General features: G+C 42.6%; 1 protein-coding gene across 2 annotated transcripts in view; it reads right to left on the reverse strand.

Moving 5' to 3' along the window:
- Positions 1-5,315: 5,315 nt before the first annotated feature.
- MYH15 (myosin heavy chain 15) overlaps positions 5,316-26,724 on the reverse strand; it is a 56,172-nt gene continuing 34,763 nt past the window's right edge. Inside the window, exons 28-42 of one of the 2 annotated variants that reach the window (XM_067546212.1) lie at positions 25,503-25,892; positions 24,250-24,376; positions 22,900-23,018; positions 22,027-22,223; positions 21,397-21,746; positions 19,979-20,103; positions 17,378-17,493; positions 14,855-15,047; positions 13,822-14,025; positions 12,476-12,601; positions 10,398-10,568; positions 9,700-9,804; positions 8,835-8,930; positions 8,025-8,162; positions 5,316-5,463 (exon numbers count right to left, since the gene is read on the reverse strand). In XM_067546212.1, coding sequence (XP_067402313.1) covers positions 5,446-5,463; positions 8,025-8,162; positions 8,835-8,930; positions 9,700-9,804; positions 10,398-10,568; positions 12,476-12,601; positions 13,822-14,025; positions 14,855-15,047; positions 17,378-17,493; positions 19,979-20,103; positions 21,397-21,746; positions 22,027-22,223; positions 22,900-23,018; positions 24,250-24,376; positions 25,503-25,892 — 2,475 coding nt within the window. In that variant the 3' untranslated portion in view covers positions 5,316-5,445. Of the gene's footprint in view, positions 5,464-8,024; positions 8,163-8,834; positions 8,931-9,699; positions 9,805-10,397; positions 10,569-12,471; positions 12,602-13,821; positions 14,026-14,854; positions 15,048-17,377; positions 17,494-19,978; positions 20,104-21,396; positions 21,747-22,026; positions 22,224-22,899; positions 23,019-24,249; positions 24,377-25,502; positions 25,893-26,724 lie in introns of both variants that reach the window. The other variant, XM_067546213.1, reaches the window with a different exon arrangement.

The raw sequence follows: 26,724 nt of genomic DNA on the forward strand, positions 1-26,724 counted from the left end.
AACAGACATGTCCGTGATCTCGGGAGTTACATATATAATTTCCTGGGGCAAGATCAAGAGAAACGAATGTGCTTTGACAGTATTACAGTTAGCGGCAGATAGGAGAGTTACGCAGTCTCTCATTACTGTAATTTATAAAGGTCTCTGATCACCATTAGATTTTAATTCTTAGTGAAGGAAATGGGACCCCACAGATGGCACTAACTGGCTCTATTCATTCTAACTGGGTTGGAGTGTGAAACACCACAGGCTGGACAAAGTGGGGGAATTGAAAAATACAAAGCTGTATTATACATGTGGGTTCAGAAAAAGGCATAACAGTGGGCCTGGTCAGACACAACCAGCCTTAAACTCCTGGAGCCTAGACCTGTGCCATATGCTATGGAGGAGCCTGTGGAAAAGCAAACGGGAAAGCTGACAACATAAACTTCCCAGGTTTTTCTGCCTAGGGCAGTGTTGGTACAAAATTACAGGGGAGGTTTGGAGTGGGGAAAAAGGTGTGGTACAGAAGATATTGGAACTAATGAGACATTAGATAAAGATAACGAAGAGGTACATTGATTAACTATTACCAGATAAAATGCAGTATGATTACAGAATGTGGCCCCTGAAGCAAGAAAAGATGGTTTGGGTTTTTGTTGGCCGGAGGAGGAGGAAGTGGTGCTAGAAGATGGAGGCCAAGAATGGAAGAGTGCTCCTGCATGACCCTAACAGTATACATGAACAACAGGACAAAGTTTGGATGTCCCCTCCTTTCCCTGGCAGGTACCTCTGGCCACAGCAAAATCACAGACCTGCTGTAAGATTAAACTTTAATTTGGTTTTTATGATTGGATATATTAATTAAGGCATTGACAGGGAAGGAGTGTGATGTATTCAGGACTGTGTTGGAATTACAAGCTATTGCTTTAAGAGTAGGGTGAGGGTGATTCTCTTGTCCTGCTTGCAGGCTCAGGGGACTCTATAGTAAAGCATGAGGTTTGCTTGGACTCGTTTTGAAAAGAGCCAGCTTAAAGCAAAGTGGGAAGAGTTGGGCTCCCTACTTTCTTCCTCTTGGTCTTTGGATTTTTGTGTTATCGTTCAGATTTCTACAAAATCAAGTACTGTTACGTGGCAACCTTTCAGCAACAGCATATCTGTGTGTTTTTATCTACTTCTCTGTGCGCATGCTGTGAGCATAACAGAAAGCAGGCTTGGATTTCTGAACAAGAAAACAGTCTGCTGTTGTTTGCTCCTACTATATTCAGGGAAACAAGGCCTTCGGCCACACTACTTTATTTCTTAGAATTCAGAACGGTACCATAAACTAAAAACCAACACTAGTAGAAATAACAGTGTAGCTGCGGCAGCACTGTCACACCCAGTACAAACACTGGTGAAACTGAAGGGTACACTCTAGGTACTGCTCAACTGTGCTCCTGCTGCTGCCTGTCTACCACAGCTATTTATACATAGCTTCCTTCGAGCTACTGCAAGGATGCGTATGTGAGCAGGGGAATCAGCCCCCTAGCTTGTAGTGTAGACCTAGCCCAGAGAAAGAAAGAAAACAGGCTGCTCGCTGAGGGCAGGTCTACACTTAAAACACTGCTGCAGCTGTGCCGCTGTAGCGCTTTAGTAAAGACACTCTATGCTGACGGGACAGAGCTATGTTGTGGAGAGAGGCTTTCCTGCTGACATAACACTGTCTACACCGGTACATAGGTTGGTACAACTACGTCACTTGGGTGGGGGGAGGGGGAGCATGCCTGGATTGTTCACACCCCTGAGAAATGTAGTTATACTGAAGTAATTCTGTAGTGTAGACCTGTCCTCAAGCAGAGAGGCACAACTCACCCTACCTTGTTTTAAGATGGTGCTTTCCAGACTGTCTCTGAGAGGCTGCCACACTTTGCTACAGAGCCCCTTAGCCTGTAAGCAGGAACCACCCAGCCCCTTCCCATCTCCCCAACTCTTAAACTGATAGCTTGCAATTCCAACACAGTCCTTTATATATCCCTGCCGGTCCTGTGCCCAAAAGATGGTCTCTTCCTTAGCTTTCTTCCAGGGTCACATTCATTGCTTCTCTCGCTTTCTCTTGGCTTTCTGGTTCAATGTGCTTATGACACACACAGAGACACACTGCCAGCTCCACCACACAGTGTCTACTCCCTTCCCCTGTTTTTTGTAATCAGTCTCAGGGAAACCCCTCTTGTTCTCTCTGAGTTACTTTTTTCTCAGGCTTTCCCATGCCATCCAGTGCCTTAGGAGGTGGCTTTTATTGTTACAACTCTCTCTAAACCAAGGGGCATTTAATTGTTCCCTCATTTTTAAGGTGGGAAGCATACCCGTCAGCTTCAACAAGGTCTGTTATTGCTCAATGACACGCTTGCTGCTAGAAACCAACACCCTCTAGCACAACATTCTATTATAATTGCACTCCATTACTGGTCCTCTACTGTACTGTTATCCCTGGATAACCCACAATACTAGCTGATAATATGGGCTCCAATTAACTGGCATATCCTTTGGTGTTATGTAATTAGAGAATACAAAGAAGGCAACTTGAATGATAAAAGAATTAGGTGTTGTAAGAGATTAATGGAATTTAATATGTACAGTTTAGAGAATAGGAAACAAAGACAGAATCTGAAGACAGTGTATGAAATACTTGAGATTACAGATAATAGGAAAAGTAATTAAGGTGGTTTATAAGGTGATCAAAAGGGAGTAATAGACTAACATTAGAAAGAGCCAAATTTACTATAGACTTTAGGAGCATTTTTAAACAAGTAACATTGATTATATCTTGAATTTACTGTCGTAAATTATTCCATTTTGTCGATGAGTAAAATAAATAAGACAGACGGATTGAGTGCAAGGGCTAATGGGGAGATAGGTAGACTAGAAGACCCAAGAGTGTTTCTTCATCCTTGTCATCTGTGATTTTATTGTACTTGGTTAATATTAACAGTGTAAAATTCTTGCTTCTCCAGAGACATTTTTTTTGTTCCCATCTGGTGCCAACCGACTCATTTTATATATCACTAGGTGTAGTAAGCTTTGCATTTGTTTGGACGTCCAGGACACACATAATCAAGGAAATAGTCTCTTGGAAGTCAGTGCGCAGCAAACTTGCTCAGCAGCGGCAGAATAATTGTCTGAGGTTGCAAGTAAATAGAAACTTCAAACTGAGAATTCTTTGAATTCTCTTTTACGTATAATGTTTACAGTTGCCCTAGGAACGAAAACAAGGAAGTGCTTTAGCTGCATTGAACTATTAGCAACAGAACAAAACATAAAAAGGTGGATGAAAAGAGATAAGTAACTTGTGAGTGTTTTCATACAGACTCATCACATGCAGAAAATTTGAATGCAGTAAGTGTACTCAAAAATGGCACAGTTCTAAGGAAAAATGTTTGTCCTTGCAGCAAAAGGAGGAGAGACAGCTCAGTGTCATGGTGCATTATATATTTGTAAATAGTGACATTAACTAAGCACTTTATTTAATTAGATATGGTAAACACTTTTTAAATATAGTTAATAATTAGGGCTAATGAAATGTGCCGGGACTGATTGTTCTGAAGATGTCTACAATTGTACAGTTTAGGTCTGAGAATTTTTTGCGTAAGTTAAATTACCATTACTTTTATGGAGAACCACCAGACCAAGCCACATAGTTATACCTTATCTATTGCTGGCTTAAACAAGCCCAAACAGGTGAGGGGGGAGACAAATTATCTGATCTTATCTTCCTGAAAAGTAGTAAGGTATCGCCTTATTCACCCTTATCTGTATGCTGAATTATTAATACTTAAGATGGCTTCCAAGTGTGTACAGGTGGGTTCCTTGTCACCATTCCGTTTGTGAGGCATGGGACACAGAATGGGAGACTATTGTCTTGAAATTAAGCTAGCTCAAATTTTTAAATCAGTTGTAGATGCTAGTAAAGGCTCCATAATGCCATTTTTAATACATTAGCATTTTGTAATTGATGTGGGGGGAATGTAATTCTGCACAAATCTAGAGACAGGAGAGGCTGGAAGGAACGACCTTTTGCGTGTTTGATAAGGTACGGTTCGTAGAGCTGGAGGCTAGGCTTCTTTCAGTAAGATGATTTAATTTCTTGAGACTTTACCAGTAGTAGAAACTCATTTGTACCTAATACTGCTGATCATATCTTGTCAGGAAGAAGTCAGAGGTAGCATGCCTGGTGCGTACTGAACAATACAACATCAGGTTTAACCCAGAATACCTTTCCTGAAAGGCTTTATAAACCCTGTTAGTCTTTAAATGAAAAACCTACTCTGAGCATTGTCCGAGCTGCTTCAGCACACACACACACAAAGGGAAGTTTTCTGACATGCAGGACTGCCAGAGTGAATATGGGAAGCCAAAGTAAATTATAACCTTGTAGAGGAAAACGCTAATGGAAACCTAGAACTTGTTTGAAGTCTAAACCATTTTTTTAAAGCCACAGGTAACGTTGGTATATTACCCCAACTGAGGAATTAAAACCCAGTTTTGAATTTTAGGTTTTTCTGTCAGACCACCAACTGATTTTCAATGCAAAAAATGACACCAAAAAACTCCTCTCTCATTCTTCCTTTAAAAACAATTTAAAAAAAAAAAAATTAAAGCCCCGCTAAGGAGTCACGTTTCCCCCCCCCCCCCTTCTCCTTTGACTGTAGACAATGCTAGTTTAAAAAAAAAAAACGCAGACCAATTCTGGTTTTAGAGCCATAGGTGAACCAGCCCATGTGGGTCCCTCCTCACCTCTGCCCATATCCCTCCATCTCTGCATACCCATGGATGCTTCCCTACCTCTATTACCTACTGTCTGCACTCAGACTCATAGTGGTGATGATCTCCTGTCACAGCTGTAATGAGCCACAGCCGCTGGTGTATATATATATGAATACAGGAATATATGTGAATACAGGGAATCAAGATGGTGAGCTGAAACTCAACTTTTCAAGAGGAGAAAAGGAAAGGGAGAATAAGGAATTTGTCAGTCTCTGCTATGACATGAAACTGGTATGGGACTCTGGCTGGCAGGATGGAATAAGTGGGTAAGTGGCATAGGGCCATAAATGTGAAACGTTGCCCCCCCGCCATGGGTAGTCTTTGGCACTTTGAAACTCTCTGTAGGGAGAATGTTAACTTTGGAAATGTGAATAGATTTGTTCTGGTGTTGTGTGTGTGTGTGTGTTTATTTAGTTGCATTGCTGATAATTATGGTTTGTTCCAAGATAATGAGCAGAGCAGTCAGCAAGATTTTTTTTTTTAAGCTCTTAGACCAAGCCCTGGGAAGTGGAAGAAAAACACTGCAAAATCTGTTTTGGGTTTCAATCTCATTTTTATTTCTTAAGGTGCCTATTCTACTTCTGCTTTCAACTGTGTAGCTCATTAATTAGTATGAAGAATCAAACACTGTTCGATCAAACAGGTACTCCAAACACAGTGTGCTTACTCCTCTTCATGAACCTGAAATGCAATTTTGTGAGAAAGGTGGTATAATTCAATTAAGAATGGAAAAATTTTACATAGCTTCTTAAAAAGTAAATTCTCAATTATCGGACAAAAGCTTCTATTTCCTTTCACCTATACCCCTATTGTATTAACAAATTCTCACTGGGCATAGTCTGATTTAGCTTTCTTGAAATCACTGGTGCTATACTGATTCCCACCAGCTCAGAATATGGATCAATTTCTTGTCCTGATATTATTGTCTGTTATTAACAGCTTATGATTTTCATGCAGCACTATTATGAGGCACAACACTGTTCTGTACCATGTGTAATGTAGCCCATTCTGTTCTCACGAAGGGCTTGTCTAGACGAACATTTGGTTTGCAATAGGTCAGAGGGGGGCGGTGGTATATCCATCCTTCACTACCTTCCTGTAGACCTTGCTGCCACGTACTAAAAGTTTCCTAATGCTTGTTAATCTTTCCCACTGTGAAATGGAAGCAGATCAAAGTGCACTGGGGAATTTTAGTGCACGTCAAGGGACAACAGTCATTTCAATCATGTCCCTCCCGAGTCCCCTCTTCGAATCCCTCTGTGCGCGTCTGCATTTAATTCAAGCTTAGCAGCATCATGTTCCACCTAACTCTGCCCTGTCCTACTTATCTGAGCTTGTCTTTCTGCACATTGCCTTCCTATTCTACGTAGGTTCTTACGTTGCACTCATCACTGTAGCTTCTGAGCACCTACCAGTAGTTCAGTAAGCAACGTGACTAGTATCTGTCACACGTTTCGCTCATCCTTTCCTGAGGGAGAGAAGCATGTGCAATGGAAGCAGCCGCTGCCTCCCTTCTGCTAGTGTTCCCACCCTCAGCCACCCATCTGTCAACTTCTCATATCAACACTTCCATGCCTTTTTCCACACTGCCTTTCTGCATGGCACAGATTTACTGAGCTTATCTATAAGGCCCTTACCCTCGCAACATAAGTGCCTCTTGAAGATCCACATTTGCCGGTGGATTGCTTATTGTGAACTAGCTGACAACAAAAACTGTGATCCCCATTCTCCCAAACCTCTGTTTACTTCTTCTTAGATTGTGAACCTTTTAGGGCAGGAACAAGGTATTTGTCAGTGGATGATGAATGCAAGAATGGATGATGCTATTAATAATTAGTACAATGACTCAGTTAAATTGTATTTTAATTTAAGATAATTATGTGTAATAGTATAAATTATAGTAACATATAAGATTAAATTAAATACAAGATGTATCTTAAATCTGTTCAACAGCTTGGCTTTGTGTGTAACATGAGTTGATGGGAAGGGAAGCACTTGGACATTCACCAGAAAAATATGCTTCCAGAAGCTAGTGAATGACTATATAAAATACTAAAGTTTAGTTTTGTAAAAAAGCTGCAAAACATCCAGAAAGCCACATTTTCACCAATAGTTCCAGTACCAGCATGCGGCCGACAAGTAGAGGAAGCCAGATCTTCAGTTGGTGTAAGTCAGTGCGGCTCCAGGATCTAGAAAGGAGCTATATCAATTGATACCAGCGGAGGATCTGGCCTGGTATGCTTTATTTATCCTTCACTCATTCTCAGGCAAAGGAAATAGGAAAAATCTTGTCACACAATGGAAATCATAACAGAAAGGAGAGGGTGTGAGTGGATAAAGTCGCCTTTTTAATCTCTAGCTAGAGAGAGAGAGGTTTTCTTTGGCCCTTCACATCTGGGATTGGTCACCCATGGCAAAGAGTTTAGATGATGCTTCCACGTCAAATGGACAACAAACTAAAGATCACTCCAACTCCTTGTTCAACGCTCTATATCTGGATGAGGATCATACTTACCATTTGGGCAATCAAAGGTTTTTAAGGCTGTCTCTCTATTTCAACCCCCGGTTACACCACATCCCCAAAAGTAAGTAATTTGGAGCCTTCACTCAACAGCTTGGTGGTGAGTTCCCTTTACTCCAAATGCAAACCCAAATAATAAAAAAATATGAATGACAGAGTGCCTGTACAACCAGTCACTTACACCCCCAATCACAAACGTTCCACCCAAGTCCAAAACTATTACCGCCCCCCACACTGAAAGTGCAGTTTCAAGATGAAGGTGCAAGCGTGTGTAACCAAGCAAGCTGCCAGTGCCATAATCTTCAGGCTACAGTTTATTGTGGAGGAGACCCTATAGCACAGGTAGAAATCCATGTTCTAGTGAGAGGGATGGGGCTTTTGAATACCCACTATCAGAGTATAGTATTCTGATTACGTATGGGCAGAAGCCTCTTTGGGCTACAGCTGCTTAAGCAACAAAATTTGTATTGGGATACATGAAGAACATGTTTCTTTGGCAGGTCATAAGCTTCCGGGCACCCTCCCAAAGATCTTCCATAATGTAAAAAAATAGAAGGCTGTACTGAAAGCTAGTATTTCGGTCTGGTTCAAGTTTACAGTATAGAATAATTTTCCCCTCCCCTATTTTTAGAGCTGTGCTGATCAGTTCTCCTTCCTCTGTGAGTATTTGTGCACGCGTGTCAGTATCTAAGCTCACTTATTCTGCAGAAAACCACCATACCTTTTTTATCCCAATATCTCTCGACTTAGTCCTCAGTTTATTAACTTGGGATTCGGCTATTTCAGCCCTTTCTTCAGCATCATCCAGCTCATGTTGCTGCTTCCTGTACTTTGCAAGATACTGATTGGCTTGTGCTTCCTGGTAAGAAAAAGGATTAGACACAGTTTTCCCCGATAGGTGTTTGAAAACAGTGATCTTCAATGTCAGGAAAGGTTCAGGTATGTGTGACTAAGCGGCAGATGTCTGTGGGGCTTAACCAACCTTTGCAATGCAAACATTGGTCAATGTCGTTTTACTGGTTCTAGCAGTACCACCCATTTTAAATATGGGGAAACTCTCAGGCCAGAAAAAAACCCTTGTAAAGTTGAACTAATTTATAGGCATTTTTCAGCGATCACTGACTTAGCTGGTTAACAGACTGGCCTGAAAAGTTTCACTCTGGTTGATTCAGACCCCTTGTCCAGGAAGCAAAGAAGACAGCCTCTGAAAAATATATCCATATACAACACAAAGTGCAAGCTGCGTAAGATGGAACATGTAGGGAGTGTACAGTGTAAATCAGTACTATGTAGATCTTCAGCTAAAATGAATATATTTAATAAAGCTGCTAAAAGATATTTAGTGTATTAAAAGCCCCTACACCAGATCTTCAAAGGTATTTAAGTGCCTAACTCTCATTGGTTTCAATGGGAGGTGCTTAAATATTAATACCTTTGAGGATATGGACTCAAATGACCAAGGACACAGTCAATGGGGGCATGACTTGACACATTTTTAAAAAAAGAATTCCATGTTACAACTGTCACTTACAGTTTCCTCAGCTTGATGCTTATAGCTTTTCACTTTCAATTGCAGCTTGTCAATCAGATCCTGCATCCTGGTCAGATTCTTCTTATCTTCCTCTGCCTACACCACTCGAACAGAAAAAATGCATTAATGGGATATACAGGCAGAAAGTTTGAGTATGTCACAAACTGAATAAGTTTTGTGAGGCAATTATTTATGTCACGTGGGAAATTTAGGGCTTTGAAATAAAACAGAAACTAGCATCGCTAGATATCACTAGATATTCTAGTGGATTGACCAAAAGGTATGTATTGTTTGAACAGAATAAGCAACACTGAGACAGTGGAAAGAACTATCAGGAAATATATTCAGAAAGCATCAAGTACAGTGATACAGATTCCCTAATGGATAATGCAGAGATAATTAAGGGTGTTTCTATTCTATAAAGTAAAAATGGTACTCCATTAATTATCAGCTCCCTGTACATGTGGAAGCATATCCTTTGATTCTAGTGGCAAAAGTAAATTTAATCCATTTCATTCCTGTTAGCGGAGTCAACCCCTGAGTGAGAGAGCTGGATTCTCTTCCTCATGCATCAAGAAAAATGGTACCTACGGCTGCTCCTCAGCAGGTTTAAATAGCGGTGTGTTAAAAATGCCAAAGCTCCAACTACACTAGACTTCATACCAGTGCTAACAATCGTTTAAGTTAATCAAGGGAAGCACTGGAAAGTGTTTTTCGAAAATTCTCTAGCATAGACCAAGCTTTAGGCAACGCGGACTTCCACTGAGAGAAGGATACAGCTCAAGACTGTATTGTGATGAAAACATTTCTCTCAGGAACCCAACGTTCAGTAGGATACTTAGAAGGACTGGTTTTGCTACAGTACCTGATAAGTCAGCTCCTTTATGCGTCTCTCATATTTGCGGACTCCTTTCTGGGCTTCTGTATTGCGACGGAGTTCATTCTCGAGATCATTTTCCAGCTCACGTACCTGCAGGAGAAGAAACACTACGTTATTCTCCAGGTTTAAAGTAGCAAGTAGTTTAATTTACAGTTCAAGTGATATTCATTTTTGCAGGACCCTTCATAACATATCTCCAGGTATGTGCTTCGACAGTAGCCCAAAATTTTATGCATTTTTATTACAGAATGTTTCTATTGCACTAGTGGGTTCCAACAGGATGGACCCTCACCACACTGGAGGTGGTACAAACCTACAATAACTCCAAAGAGTTCACAAGCTAAGCAGGAAGTGTAGAGGCTTTTGTCATTTTCAGACTTGATACTTTATTTTAAGCATGGGCTTCATCATCTACTTGGTGTTAGCTACAACAACTTCATTGCTACGCCAACCAAGTCAGGTGATAAGAGGGAAAGATGGGGCCATGTGGATCTCACTCGGTCTCAGTGTAACTCCGGAAAGAGTTTACTCTTAATATGATCTCTAAAGAGTTCTTTGTACTTTATAAATGGACCCTGAGCCGAGGACAGAAGTGACTGTATCCAGAGCAACCATTTTGTCTGAGTTTTATGAAGTTTCTGGAAGCAGGAGACGGTGGCCTATAGTCAGGAGAAAAAACCTACCCTGGATTCCAGCTTTTGGATCTGCTTCTTGCCACCTTTCAATGCTATTTGTTCTGCTTCATCCAGTCTTTTCTGTAGATCTTTAATAGTCTGTTCCATGTTCTTTTTCATTCTCTCCAAGTGGGCACTAGTATCTTGCTCCTTTTTAAGCTCCTCAGCCATCATTGCTGCCTAAAATACAAGAAAAACATCACAGTGAGGTCTGTTGGACTGTGGAAGAGGCTCTTAAGAGAAGTGAAGGCAGCCCCACTGCTTTTGTCATTTAACACTAGCCTGAACAAAGTACTGGGGAGTATTCTGTAGAGATTTGTCCTGCACAGGCAGATTTGATGGACAGAAAATGTGACCCAATAGGTCTTTTCCATCTCTGTTTTCTAATTCTGTAATTTGAGATCCAGCTTCCTACTTCAATATCTGTGTGTGGCTTTACAGATAAGGCCTGTTGAGTAAAACTGTGCCAATTGTTACATACCCTTTACGCAGGATGTACTAACTCAGTGGTTCCCAACCTGTGGCCTGGGGGCCAAAAGTGGCCCACCGCTTCCCTCCCACTGGCTGCAGAAGGGAACTGCTGCCTAAGGACCCAGGTGAAGCGTGTTGTTGCGGGGCTACAAGACCGGTGCAGGCTCCTTACTGCAGCCAAGGGGACGGGAGATCAGTGCTCCCTTCTCACTGGCTGTAGCAGGGAGCACGGCAAAGTGCTCCACATGGGTCCCTAGGCACTGGGGTCCCTGCTGGAGCCCGAGGGGGGGGGGAGCACTGATCTCCCATCCCCCTGGCTGCAGAAGAAAGCCACAGCTTAGGGACCCAGGTGGAGCACATGGGGCTACAGGACACGTGCGGTTTCCCTGCTGCAGCGAGGGGGACGGGAGATCAGCGAGGACGCCTTCCATCTGACTGCAGTAGGGGAGGAGGCTGGGGGCTGCAGGTGGCCCTCAGGGTTCTAAAAATGATAACTGTGGACCTCAAGCCAAAAAGGTTGGGAACCACTATACTAAATAACAGTGTGAATGCGATACTTGGGAAAGTTGCTGTGCTAATAGGCCTGAAAGACCAATTCTCTATTTATTCATAGAACAGATAGAGTCAGGGCAATGTCTGGGGAGCTTCCCCAGTCTGTGCCAGCAGTGACTGGGAGGAACCACATCTAGGGGCGAAGAGTTCAAAGGCCAGATCCTATTGTGTTCTTGGTCTTTCTGCTGACATTGCTAGTGATGGTGCAATGAGTCTATTTCTGAACTTACAGGTGTTGATAACACCAAGGTCCAGCTACATATTTTGGATAGATCACTGAACCACCATCAGAAGGTAATAATATTTACTCTCTACCAACTGGGCTGGAGTTAAACTGGTGACATTACTGGTCTCCCACCTATTCAGACATGGAGGCGATAGCCCAGTGGCAGCTGAGGAACAGCAGGGAAAAAGATACAGGAGGAGCTTCCTCCAGGAATTCTGGGTGTATAACTCCTGGGGACTCATAACACTAGAGAACCTGATGTCTCTGGATTTCAGTGTTTGCTGATATATGCCATGCTGTTGACATTGATTACAACGTTAGCTTGACTGCTTTCATCTCCAAGAGATATCTTTGATCTCTCTTCTCTTGACCATAAGTCTTGTGCTGAGAGTAGCGTTATCTCTGGCTGGCATCTGACTTTAAAAGTTACTCTTTTGAGAATCTAGAATGTTGCCTCTCCCATCAGAGCCTTTCTTGTGATCTGTGCTGCTGCCAAGTGGGAAGTTGATGAGTGGGCTCCCAACTGGCTCAGCTTGTCCAGATGCAAAGTTCTATTTGGAGGTGACATGACCCGATCTGACCCAGAGTTTCAGGATCAGCAGACGTACCTCTTCTTGGAAAAGAGAAATTGACTAGGGATAAAACGTTTCTCTTTTCCTCCCTCCAACCTTTTCTGCACCATGGCAGACCTGACTTCTTTCAGCCAGCTGTGGAGCTCACTCAATAAGCAAAGTTTCTTCCCTCATAGCCACAGAAATGGTAATTCAGGGGGCACTAAGTGTGTTGTCAGAACATGGTGCTATGCCTCAGAAAAGGAACAAACAACCAGTCTACTTACATCGGTGATAGCTTTCTTGGCTTTTTCTTCAGCACTCCTGCACTCCTGTATGGCCTCCTCCACTTCATTCTGCATCTGAGAGATGTCAGTCTCCAGCTTCTTCTTCTGACTTATAAGGCTTGTGTTCTTTTTTTTTTTTTTTTTTTTTAAAAGGAGAGGAAACATTATTAGAGACATACCTATAGCAAAATTTTGACCAGGCTCTTCTGTTATTGCAGCTCCCTAGGTTTCACAGTGTGATAGTTGGAAGAGGATCTCTATTAGTACAGTAGGGGTCTGACTTTATATTTTAGATTATCTTTAGATTGTGTGTATTTTATCCTTTTTTAAAAAGTTTTCAGAGTTATGAATATTCATATTTAACAGTCAAAAGGGAACTAAACTACTAACTAAAATAGTTCAGCCAAACACTGAAATAGACGGACTAGTGCAGCGTTTTCATCTCTGGTTAATGGAGGTCCCATAGTCAGCTATTCTAAAAGGTGATTAAAGTGGAAATCCAATATTATAGAAGCAATTCAAGAGGCATCACATAATGTGTTAGCAGCACAAGCTTTGCTAGTCCATGACAAACTTTCTGAGCCTGCTGGTCATTAATTATTTGGAGATTGGCTCAATGAGGTTTTGAGTGGAAATCCTAGTTTGTGAAGACATGCCCTCATAGAGCCTGGTAGAGTCCCCACTTGTACTAAAGGAGCTAACAAGCAACAAGGGCAAATGATTTATTTTATCTGCTCTCCCCCCCCTGCCCTCATTATGCTTCCATTTGATGGCCCTATGTTGATGAAGACCTTTGATGCAGTACAGAGCCTCTTGCTGCCAGTTACAATGCACAGTCTTGCACAATAATGAATGGACTTTGCATGTTTTATTGAAGGCTTCTCTAAGCAGCTTGCATAAAACGATCACATATACTGCTTCCCCTGGCCCTCCCCCGTCAAAATAGCATCCATACAAGCCACGAACCCAACTACGTTTTAACATTGCCACATGTACATTAGGTTGGGAACACTAGCTATCCAATGTCTGAAGTTCTACGACACCCTGTGAAGAACATAAAGACCCAATTCTCTGCTTATGTCCTTCTTTATCCTTTCTTGGAAGCGCTCATTAGAGCAGGCCAGATCATTTCTGCATGGATAACATGATGGGAATGAAGCAATATGTAGAGAGAGACTCATTTCCTTTTGTGGAATGAATGAAACATCTCTGACAAACGATGGCCAGTGGCTACGGAATTCATGTCCTTCAGGTTTCCCCAATAGCCACCACTGCTGCTTGTTGAGACTAGTGCGCACACAGTGTAGAAACCCCGCCTCCCGCTCCCCCCACAAGTGAAAGCCAACCTGGGTGTGGAGAAGGTTCACACGTTCAGTGGCTTCCAGCAGCTCTTGCTCTGCCAGTTTACGCCCACGTTCAGTCTGGTCTAGCAGAGCCCTCAGCTCATCAAGCTCGGACTGGAGAAGACTGTTCCGCCTGTCGGTGACTGCCAGCTGCTCCTTCAGGTCTTCATTCAGGTGTGCTGAATCGTCCAGCTGCACCTGCAGTTCCTGAAGCAGAAACAGCAGTATTCTCACACACCGGCAGCATGTGACATGATCTCAAATGCAAATCCTCTGGAAACCTGATGGAACAATGTGGAGCGGGGCGAGCCCAGGAGGTCTCAAAACTGTTTTAGCTCCTGCTTGCAAGAGCACGGGAAAAGGCCTCCTTCCTACCTCCACCCTGCATGTTGTGAAAAATAGCAGGTTTAATTCACCCCGGCTGAGCAAGGGGCATGAATTGAACCTTCCAAGCCAGTGGTGGCTTCAGGTGGCAGGTATTTTGTGGATTCATCCTCGGAGGAGCGCAGGTGACAGGTTAAGGAGTCTCTCCAGGCAAGCCTACTTTAAACTGGTGTCAGGGCTTAATAGGAGACAAGTTGGCAGAGGTTGCTGGACAATCAGCGGAAGCTACACATATGCTCTGGCCAGTCTCCCTGTCAAAAGGCTGCTATTTTAAAGGACCCATCAACCTGGGGAGGGGAAGTTCTCTGCACTGCTGCCTTTCCCTCACAGAGGGCTGTCTATCCACCGGGGCCCTGTGACCCTAAGGCAGAATCTGGTTCAATTTTTATCCAGCTCTTTGAAGATGTTACAGGCTAAGAAGTATTTTGCAGCAAACATGCACTGAGGACTGGCCATGCTCTGTGTGGCACTTGAACTGCACCTTGTCTTTTGGAACGGAGTCTCAGTTTGTACAAATAGTCATTGCTGTATAAGCGCTTGCTCAGTGTGAGTGTGTGAGAGAGAGTTTTCTGTTGTTTCAATTATTGCATATTAATAAATCCCAGCCCTTGCTTGTGATTGGATGGTTCGGACTGGCAGCTCTGTGGGGTACCTTTATTTGTGCCTGCAGGATACGGGCAGACTTTGTTGCTTCTGAGGCATGCCGGTTAGCATGGCTGAGCTGGATTTCCATCTCGTTGAGGTCCCCTTCCATCTTCTTCTTCAGCCGGATGGCCTCATTTCTGCTCTTGGCTTCAGAATCAAGGGTGGACTGCAGAGTGTCTATGGTACGCTGCTGGTTTCTCCTAATTTTGGAGTAACATTCAAAAGATGTTATGGGAAAGGGAATTTTCCCCATTCCCTCCACAGAGTTTTTAATTACTTCCAGTCATATTTTATGTCCTGAAAGAGTCACATTTTCAGGAATGGCATCATATTTCCATATGGATGAGTGTAGACAGCGGTAGTACATAATGGTCCATTGTGACTATGAGGTATGTGGTCAATAAGATCCTGATCATAGACATAGTTAGAGTTCAAGGCCAGAAGGGACCACCCTGATCATCTAGTCTGACCTTCTATATCTCACAGGCCACCAACGCCACCCAGCACCCGCACATTGAACCCAACAATCGAAATTAGACCAAAACTATTAAAGCCCAGAGGAGGCTAGACTATTATGTGGCACACAGCAAAGCACATTATTCCCCTCTTCTTCCTCCTTAACTGTCCAAATAGCATTTTTGACGCTATTACACTGGGAGGGTCGCAAATTCTTTCTTCTATGTTTGAACCTAACAAACAATACTTAATTCTTAGCACTAATTTAGTTCTTTACATCTGGACCATTTTGTACAGGCATTAACCATCTATCAATACTCAACACCTCTGCGAGGTAGGCAAGTATTATTCCTATTTTACATATGGGGAAACTGATACAGAAAGGTATGTAATTTGCTATCTTCCATACACTGAGGCGTTGGAACGCAGGAATTCCTGATTCTGAGCCACATGGTGTGAGGTTTTAGCAGGTTCTTCATAATCCCCCGTCTCTGCCAGGAAATGATTCAAGGCAAAGACTATACCTCATCTGATGGGAGTTGTAAGTCTCTGATATTTTTGTATGCAGGACTTTTTAAAGGGCTTCCAACAGTGCATAAATTGACCCTTACTTGGTCTGTTTCCTGTCCCTTGTTGTACAAAACAAATGCTGAAATTCATATCACCCATAACAGAGTTTACCCTTCACCCTGAGTTCTCAGGATCAGCCCAGCATGTTTGGGAACTGTTCAAGTCTCACATAATCAAAAAAACAAACCATTATTCAGACATAACAGGGATGGAAAGCACCTATCTTCCCAACAGTACATTTTCTAGAAATTTGCCAAATCTAGTTTTGAAGAAAAATAATTCCTCAGCCTACTAGGGCTCACTCAAAGGAAAAAAAATGACTTGAGGAACAAAAAAAATCCTTTCATCTTGTTGCTTCCTATTACATCCCCCTCAGTTCTCAGATAATCCCCTTGTCCTCCTTGATAAACTCTCCCTTTAAATCTTCCCAGTTCTGTCTCAGCTATGCCAAACTGCTGGTAGCTCTTCATTTTCCCTCCCAAGTCAATTCAGCATTTTGATTGCTTTTGTATAAACTCATGGCACATTTATTTACATTTTGCTGGCCATGGGCTGCCCAGAACTAAATGCAGTATTGCAGGTGCGGTCATCATGGAAAACACGGGCTACAGTAAGGGAGAGTGGGATGAGTGCAGCTTCCCTTCCTGCTACAGGCAGAGGGAGAACTCCCCCTCCAGTGCTCTCCCTGGCTGCTATGGTTACAGTTCCCACTCCTTTTTCAATCTGTTTAACCACTGACAGAGGAATTGTCATCTTCCTACTCTGTGGCATGACGCCTCTGTGTATCCAGCCCCCAAAAAAATCACACTGGGCTCCATCTTCCATATCACACAACTGACTCATAGCCACAGCCACACTCCTAGGTTTCTTCCACTATTACTGCTTTCCAGGTTGCTCCAGCCCATTGAATATGTATTATTGATCAGTCCTCACTCCAGGGCCCCTAGCTCTTCTATAGCTCTTTTCATCAGTAGATCTCAAAGCACCTCACAAACGGCAGTGTCATTATCCCCATTTTACTCCTAGGGAGACTGAGGCTCACAAAGGTAAAACAGTCCAATGGCAGATCCGGATACAGAACCCAGGTTTTTTGAGGTCCAGTGTGGTGCACTATCCACTAGGCCGCACTGCCTAGTGGTAGCTTCTTTTTATTACACATCAACTCATTTTGTTTTCTGTCTATATTGGCTAGCCATGTTCCTTGATTTGGTGTCCTTTAGTTGCTCCCTGCTCCCTTTTTTCCTGTTAGTTCATCCAACTCAGCAACACATTCAGACCCTTATGTCATTATTTAACAGAAGAACACCACATTCAACTGTTGGTTTTTAATTTTGAACATTTCTGTGCTTTTTCCTTTGGCCAGAAGTGAAAATACCCAAAGCTCGCAAGAAACTTTATTCCAGCCAGATTTCCAGGAAGATCAGAAATGCTGACAGAAGCCTTGAAGAAGCATCAGAACTTCTGAGGTTCACCCATTACAAACCATGTTCTCACTGTACAGTACCTTATGTTTTCCATTTCCTCATCCTTTTCTGCCAGTTTTCTTTCAAACTCTGCTCTAATCTGAGAAATTTCAAGTTGAAAACGAAGACTTTTGCTTTCTTCATGCTCCAGGGCTCCCTGAAATAAAATGCACACAACTGAAAAAGCCTCTTAGGCCAGAGGTCCTTAAACTTTTTCCAAGTGTGTACCACAACATCGAGATTGACCCTGGACACCTTCTCATTCCTGACTTTCTCCTCACCCATCACCACCTACCTGTGGCAACTACAGTTGCTTTTGGAGAAAAGTAACTTTGCTTTCCTAAGGTATTTACCTGTCTTTTAATGCAATTTGACAGCAGGAAACATGAACAGTCACGTCTTCAGACTACACGTGGTCAAACGGAACACAATTTGAGAACTGATGTCTTAGGCCTGGTCTACACAGTTTTTGTACAAAACCAAAAACTGTGTGTAGACAAGCTTTACACAGTAAAGGTAAGAGGGCACCATCCTACTCCCACTGAAGTGAGTGGCAAAATTCCCAAAGACTCAGGGGGAACAGAACCCAGTCCCAGGTTTGTCTGCAAAACCTCTCTAAATCTTTTTTTTTTTTTTTAACCACATCAGCCTTACATCAATAGGTACATGTGTTTGTTGAGATTAACTGTCCTCATGCACAAGGTCATCAGTGAAAGACATCTATAATGCACTCCTTGCCATATCTTGCTCCAAAAGCATGCATGACTGCTATTGATATCAATGGGATCTGTGTACATGAATCTCTAACCTTTGAAACCAAAATGAAGGGAATGATGAAAAGTATCAGATTTTCATGACAAAATGTATAACTATCAAGATCTTCTCCTTTTCTATTAAAATACAGAGAAACAGGAGACTATATGGCAACCTCTTTTCAAATCCTATGACCTTTCTATTTTGTTTTTCCTCCCGTAAATGGCTATCAAGAGACTTTACACAATAGCTTATGGTTAAATACTACGACCCCTGACGTGCAGGTTTTAGTTAAGCAGAACTCCCATTGAGATCAGTGGGCATTTGGACTCATTCCTCACTTCCTCTGACTTAAGCAAGCAGATTAGCAGGGTAAGGACTGGGCACTTGTGAAGGGGACAGAGTCATTCACTGATCTATCTTTGTCTCAAGAGATGCTTTCAATAGAATAATGACATAACAGAAGACACGGATAAGCAAATTATCCCTTATTTCTGGTCATCATGCACCATCTATTTTCATTTTAACAAACATGCCACACCAATAAGCCACCAATGGCAACAACAAACAAAAGTTCTGCATATTAAAGCAACAGCCAGCAACCCAGATTCATAAGAAAAAAGTCATACTAAAAAGTTACACTCCACAACTGACTTTTAAATAAGATACATCATCATTTTGGGGTGTAACACAGGCTTTACTTTCACTCATTACTATGATCTGCTGACAGACTTGAAATACTGCTGAGCTATTGCATGGGTGCGGGAAGTATTTCACATAATTCATGAAAGTCAGGTGTGTTCATTAAATCCCCAAGAACTGATGTATTCTCTCTAATGAGATAAATATGTATTTGTCACATATTATCACTCTCAGCACCCCAGAGCTATGGAAAAAGATGCTATTTCCTCTGCTCTGATCTTAACACCTGTCTACATGGCCGTGAAATCCCAGCCAAGTATAAAACATCCTGCAACAGACAAAAAAGAAGGTTACACATATTTAATGTATTAACATTTTACAGTTATTTGATTAATTTAGTTTTTGCAAACATTGGTTAAAGGAGGGCAAATAAAACACAAAAAATTCAACACTTGACTTTAATGAAAAATCCCCTGCCACATGCTATACTAGCTATGATTCGCTGATATATCAACCTAGCTCTGCAATGCACCTCAAGAATATCCTCAAGAAATCTATAAACTGGCTTTTAAATGAATAATCAGGAGCAGATTTCCATGTGGACTGTAATGAATTTTGTATTGCTGGTTCATCTCCAGAAATGGAGGTGGCTCCTCCTTTCATGTATGCATGCCTGTCACTGAAGAAAATTACTGAAATGATGTTCAGTGATTTTTACCAAACTCCTTTGGGATTTAAAGATTTTCTAAATGGCCTGTTTTAATTTGGGTTTATGAGTCTGCTACCCTTGCTTAGCAGACAATCACTGCATTTTTTAGACTAAAACGTCAAAAAGTTTTACTTTTAATTCTTAAAGGGGAAGATGAGAGTTAATTTGCTGATGAATACCAGATATTTGGCTTACTCAGTAAGGTGTTAAATTAAATGAACAAAACCACTGTAAGCAGCTTGCATTTTATAAAGTGACAGGGAACTTGGATGTCCCAAGTTGAGATGCTTTGAAGAGGCCTGATTTTCAGAGGAAGGGTGTCCTGCAGGGTGTCTCAGTTTGGGCACCCAAAAATCAAAGCTGCCAAAATCATGTCACTTTTGAAAATTTAGGCCAGCATGATTGGCGTGTAAGTACAGAGGAGCAGAGAAAGATATCTCCTAAAAAAGGCAGTAAATGTTTGGTCTTTGCTGTGTGACTGAGAAAGAGATGTAGCAACAAACAAACCTCCTTCTCTTCCTTCACAACTTCCTCTTACCTCAGCTTCTTCCAGGGCTAACTGAACTTCTGACTTTTCTTGTTCAACCTGTTTCTTGACCTTTTCTATCTCATGAAGGCTCTTGTTTCCTTCACTAATTTGATCAGTCAGATCAGAAATCTCCTCTGAAATGACAAGAATGTAGGTGTCAGGAAGTTCCAGAAACATACTGCATACAAGTGTAACATTATCATTTTACCATCTGGCACAGAGAGTGACCACAAAAATCACCTCCCAAATAACTTGCTAAAGGTTTGTCTATACACAGAAGTTGCACTGATTTCACTTAAATCTGTTTAATTAAACTAGTGCATCTTTTGTGTGGGGACTTTCCTATAATCAGTTTTAAACTGGTTATAGCAGTTTATCTTGCATCGGTAATTTACAACCAAAAAGCAGTTTGCTGTTTTCTGTAAGACCTCTGTCCACGAAACTGCATTCCTTACAAACTACTTACTCCTACATACTACTACATTCCTTACATACTACATACTAATTTAATCTACATTCCTCACTCCTATTCCAAAGAGCACCTCTAAACAATGACAGGGTATGTTAACTATCCATCCCCGTTCAATACTTGTGCTTACAGAAGTGACTGCCAAAAAGGGCACCGGTTATGATTGGGGTTATTTTATGATGTGGACTCCTCTTGGCCTATGTGAAGAACTGGTTGCATTTCCTGGGGGTAACAAACACCTGAGAGTTCCTTTATGACTCTATAATCTTTTGAAGTAGGACCTACTATTTTAAACTTTAATTCTGGTCAGTAATTGTCATGTAGATGGTACAGATCAAAACAAAATTAAATTAGCCAATAAAGTTGAAGAACTTAGTACAGTTCTGTTAAAAATCTTCAATTTACATGGGCCTGGATATTTTAGAATTCTGGCTAAGGGACAGTGGCCAAAAATCTAACATTAAATGTCTGTTCCGTGGCCAAAGTGAAACTATTTGTCTCTCGTACACTAGCGGAGAAGTGTTGCGTGTTACAAAAAGCATCACAACTGGTATTGGTTAAGTCCTTTGTCGGCAGGCTCAGCTGTGGGACAGTGATGGAAAAAGTGTTTAATTTCTTCTTTATCCCATGCAGATAGGCCTGTCTACAGGGTACTTTGGCAGGTCAGTGTAGAAAAGTATGCACTAAATGCCCATATGCTGCTCCTGTTCCTGTGGATAAATGCTGTGAATTCAGCATCTTTCATCAGCACCAAATTCATTTAAGAACTGGATTTAGAGAAGGAAAATAAAACAAATTTCAGTGATAGAAGGAACATCCACCTCTCACTGCTTGAGTGCATCAGCTAGACTAATTTCTTCCAACTTCTACACGTCCATGACGTTGCCCGTTGGGCTCCACATCTCAGGAAGACCAGGTTCTCACTTAACTACTGCTGAGCATGTTATGCATGTCCTACCTTGGAGGTTCTTATTTTCCCTTTTCACAGTCTCCAGATTGTCCAGAGTCTCTTCATAGGCATTCTTTAGTTTAAACAGTTCTGTGCTGAGGCCACGGGCTTCCTTCTGGGAAGCGTCAAGCTCTGCCTGCGACTCCTCGTACTTCTGCTTCCAGTCACTGATGAGCTTGTCAAAATTGCGTTGCTTCTTGTCCAGGGCTGCTGCTGCCGAGTTGGCCTTTTCCAAGTCGATCATGATGTCCTCCAGCTCGTTCTGCAGCCTGTGCTTTGTCTTTTCCAGGGACGAGCACTTGGCATTGGCTGCTTCAATTGCTTCCTCAGCTTCCTGTAGACGAGCCGCTAGCTTTTTTCTAACGTGGGGGAAAATGGGGCAGAGCGGTAAGACAACCCTGAGCAAAAGTTCCCAAGCGAGTTATCAAGTAAGTGTCATTTCTGACTAACCATTCTAATGATTGTTTTCTTTCTTAACCCTTTGGAGACTGCATACACCACACAGACAGAGCACACATTCAGCTGACAGCGTGGATCCACTAATACTGTTGTCCTCTTACTCTGTATATTCCAGGGTGGTTACAAAATGCTATGGAGTGTAGGTAGAGGACGAAGACAATGCTAATATAAACCACTCACTTGGCTTCTTCCAACTCCTCGGTTCTTTGAATGGCATCAGTTTCATATTTAGTCCTCCACTGTGCTACTTCAGCATTTCCCTTGGACAGAGCCCGCTGCAGCTCTGCCTTGGCTTCTTGTTCCTCCTCAAACTGCTCCCGCAGCAAATCGCAGTCGTGCCTGGCAGCTTGCAGTGCATGAGCAAGGGCATTCTTAGACTGCAGGATTGAAAGGTTACACCATTATATTCAAGGACGGCAAACCAGTCTGGATACAATATGCCCCAACCAACAGGTCCCCAATGATCCAAACCAAGCCTTTCTAGGTTACAAAAAGTTCAGTTACTACTTCTCTTTGCCTCCAAGTGTCTGTCCACAGCTGAGGGGAAGGGACATATACAAGGAAGGACATTCTCATGGTATTTCTGGTCCAAATGGAGATAAGAAATACCCTAAGTGCCATGAGAATGCCTGTTCCCATGACACGTCTAGCCCAATGTCCAGACCAAAGAGGTTCTAATTCATTTGCATAAGCACCCAAACATTCAAATGGAAGTTCTAAGATTTAGCAAACACTTTTTACTGCTTGGAGCCCGTGAGCGTGAGTGTGTGTGAGAGAGAGAGAAACTCATTTTTTGAAACTCCTCTTCCTCTCTCTCTCTCTCTCTCTGAGTTGTCCTCATCAGATGCAGAAAATTCCTGTTAGTGCTAGTATCAGAATGTGTAGGCTCAAATGTCTGATTTTAGTTTGTTAAAAGTAAACAGATCCCTTCCCATTCATTTCGATCAACGAGCATGCCAGCCATCTCAATTTCTTTTTTTATACAGCTAGTAAAATGTATCCTTGTCCAATGCTGACAGATAAGCAAATGGGGTGAAATAGCCAAAGCATTACTTTGGCCTCTTCTTCCAGCAGTCGTCTAAGTTCTTCAATCTGCTGAGTGAATGACATCTTCCCTCTGGAAAGCTGACTTATCAGTGACTCTTTCTCTTCTAGCTGTCTTGCAAATTCACCTGCCAAGGGATTTTAACCAAACAATATTGGAACATGAGCTGCTTGCTTTCCCACTAGGCCAAGTTCAGGGTTTAGATACACCTGCCCAACCCCACTGAAGAGAACCTCCCCCCTCACTGAATAAGGGTGATCTCTTGTTAAGTAGAGCATCTGAGTCACCCTCCTCAGAGATATGTAATGGTCAAACCCAACAAAATGTTTCTTTTAGGTTATTTGCACATGACATGTACAGTTGTGCATTAATTTTTGTTGGACTCTTGCATAATTCATTGAAATAGACATACACTAGCTTCCATGTGGAATTACTGGTTTGTTCCGTCATACTTTTTATTACCGTACCTTGCACTTATACAGACCTTTTCCCCAACATTGCAAAGCACTTTAGAAAAACCAACCTTACAACTCCAATGAGGCAGGGCAGGGGAATACATGGGAACCCTTTAGCCACCATGTGAATACAGCCATTTAACAGTGCACAACAATGCTACACAATAGTTTAGGACAGGAAATGAGAAGCATAATGCTCCAATGCATAGGAACTTAGGTTAGCAAAATAGTGATCAGAGTTGGAGTTTGGTCAAGATGCAGGGATTAACATTCCGACTCTTGCAAAAAGTGCCACAGGACCTTGAATTATTGCTATTAAGACGCTGGCTTCGTGTCTCATTGCAAAGAATGCCTCTCCAGAAGCACAATGCCCTGGCACTGTGACAGGGTATAGCACGCTCACCAACCATAATGCTACTTATTGTATGTTCAACATCACCTCCTGTAGCACCTAAGTTAGGTGTTCCTTGTCAGGGTCTTCACAAATGAACCTTGCCCAGCTTCACCTGGGTTAGCGGAGGAGATCTGATGGCAGCATGGCACAAGGGTAGGCTGCTGGTAAGCTTTTTTTTGTTTTTTAAAGCTACTTGTACTCATGGATCTCACTAATAAATGAGACCTATGAAGGGCGGAGGGGTAGCTCTGATTAAAAAAGGTCTATCTGGACTTGTTTATAACATGGGTGAAGGGAAGTGAGGCAAGGCTCACCTGGTAAACCTGACTGAAAGGCAGCACACCGGGGTGATCTCCATGCCATCATGGCACCAGTCTCTGTAGTATCTAACTACTTACTATCTACCCCAGCCACCACTGAGATGTATGCAACAGAATTCTAATTTCCTGCAAGGTCTAGTACGTTCTACGATGAACTCAGAGAAGCTCACTGATGCTGCACATACCTACCGTTCTCAGTTTGCAGCTTTCCTTTCTGGGTGGTGAGGTCATGCATTAGGCGAGTCGTCTCATCCAGTTTCGTCTTTGTCTCATTGAGGTGGTCTTCATATGTGCGACAAAGTTTTTCTGCATTCGACTAACGGAATTGGGAGAAAAGACACACAAAGCTGCAAACTTCCCAGCCCAGGTTCATAATCATCTGGTCTACCCTATAATATGAGGATTCACAATAAAAACACTAATGCTATTTTCACCCCAGACACATAGAATTTTGGAAGTTAAAGTTTCTGTTCAATGAGCTTTGGAGTGAGAACAATTGCATTGCATTTTGCTATTATAATACTTATAAGGAAGGAGGATTTTTAAGGAAGATTTTTCTGCTGTTTGCCAGAGTTATACATTATGCCTCTGCATTCTTTCAATAGGAGTTTGTCTGATTGAAACTTGACTAAGGACCTTAGGATTTGGCTCAGCTTTTAAGATGACCCTGAAGAAATGAATCCCCATAGATTTTTTAAAAATCCGACGAAGTGGGTTTCTGCCCACGAAAGCTTATGCCCAAATAAATTTGTTAGATTTTAAGTGCCACAGGACTCCCGCTGTTTTAAAAAAAATAAAGTTAGTGTAAAGTGGTGATGCAAGAGGACAGAGAAATAATTCTTTTCTTTAATGATAGCCTTGGATTCTGAATTGAAACATTGTGGTAGAAAGATCCTGAAATGATTTCAAAGGGTATCACATGCCTGTGCACGTGATACCTAGGCATAATTTTTTTTATAACTTCTTTTGAATTGCTGGATGGGATTAACCACCAAGGAGACTAAACCCACAATATATTTATCCAAAGTAACATCACAGGCAGTAGCTGTGTAAGATACCGCCACCCTGTAATGTGCCTCAAACCAGTGATCCAGAGGGACTTCTTTGTGAGGTGGAGGAATACTCCAGTCTCCATCCTGCACATGGATGCTCTTCTGAGAGTGCTAAGAGGGGCCCCTTGTCACAACAGTGCTTTCTGAGATAAGGGCATCTGACTGGTAAGGACTGGGCTACAGGACCAAACTCATTTCAGATAAGTCACCCCCATATCCATCAGAAGGTCGTCACCAGCCTGGGATGGAGTGAAACAGATAACCTAGATGTGAAAGCCACCAGACCCTTTCTGCTGCTGTCTTGAATCATCCAACCCTCCCCTTTGCCTCCCTGAAAGCTTTAAAACAACCTCATTTGTATGTTTGTGTAAGACGTCTCGGAAACCCTACTTTTCCCTTGACCATCTGCTCCATGTTGGATGACAGGTCGTCCACCTCCAGCTTCAGCTCGCTCTTCTCTTTCTCTAGTTTCTGCTTGACACGCTGCAGGTTGTCCACTTGCTCCCCCAGCTCAGCAATGCTGTCTGCGTGCTTCTTCCTCAGGGTGGCAGCTGTCGCCTCATAGTGCAGCGTGGCCTCCTCGAGGTCCCGCCGCAGCTTGAGGAACTCCGCCTCCCGCTTCTTGTTCATCTCCAGCTGCGCAGCCGTGGCTCCTCCAGCCTCTTCTAGCCGTTCACTCAGCTCCTCCAGCTCTCGAGCCAGATCCGATCTCTGCTTTTCCACCTTGGCTCGGGCAGCTCTTTCTGCTTCCAGCTCCTCTTCCAGCTCCTCTATACGAGCCTACCGGGCAAAGACACACACGCACATAACACCCTTCGCCTCCATAGCAATTGCCCGAGGATCTCAAAGCGCTCCATAAATAATGAACCTTCACAACAGCTCGATGTAATATGTACTGCAATTTATAAATGGAGAAACCAAGACACAGCAGTGAAGTACCTTGCCCAGTGATAAACAAGCCAGTGCTGGGAGCTGAAATAGGGCCTATGCGTCGTATCCACTAAGTGCTTTCTCTACAAGCTTCAGTCCAAGGTCTGTAGGCCAGGAATATGAGAAAACCAGTTTATTTGAAAGTGGGATGGAGGAGTATCTCCTCCCCTCCCGATTACTGTTCAAGAGAACTGGAAGAGGCTTTTCCCCCTTATTTTAATAGCCAGTGTGTTGCAAGTGCTCTTCAACCTGACTCTGAGATGTGTGAGCCTGAGCAGTGCATAGGTGATTGGCAGACTGCATGACCTCTTTCTTCAACTCCCTGTCTCACCTCTGAACTGGGACCATCAGAGCTATCCAGTCACAAATTTTGCCCCTGGGAAGGAGCCAATACATAATTAGGGCAGCATCCTGCACACTCCAGAGAAGGTCAGGCAACAACCCTGGCAGCCAGAGAACCCAGGAGAGTAATGGAGCGTCCATGGATCAGCAGCATGTATTCTGAAATGGACTCTGGGTTTTACGTCTGAATGATGAGTGACAAATTCTCGCTATATCACAGATCGCAGCTGTTTGTACCTTCCCTTTCCTTTATAACACGGCGTGTCATTTCACAAACACATAGGGCTGTGACAGCCTGTAACTCAAGATCTGTGAGCCAAATTCACAATCTGATTCTTCA

The sequence above is a fragment of the Emydura macquarii genome, unplaced genomic scaffold (genome assembly GCF_026122565.2).
Source record: "Emydura macquarii macquarii isolate MOO-44397 ecotype Brisbane River unplaced genomic scaffold, CSIRO-AGI_Emac_v2 contig_1119, whole genome shotgun sequence".
NCBI lineage: Eukaryota > Metazoa > Chordata > Testudines > Chelidae > Emydura > Emydura macquarii.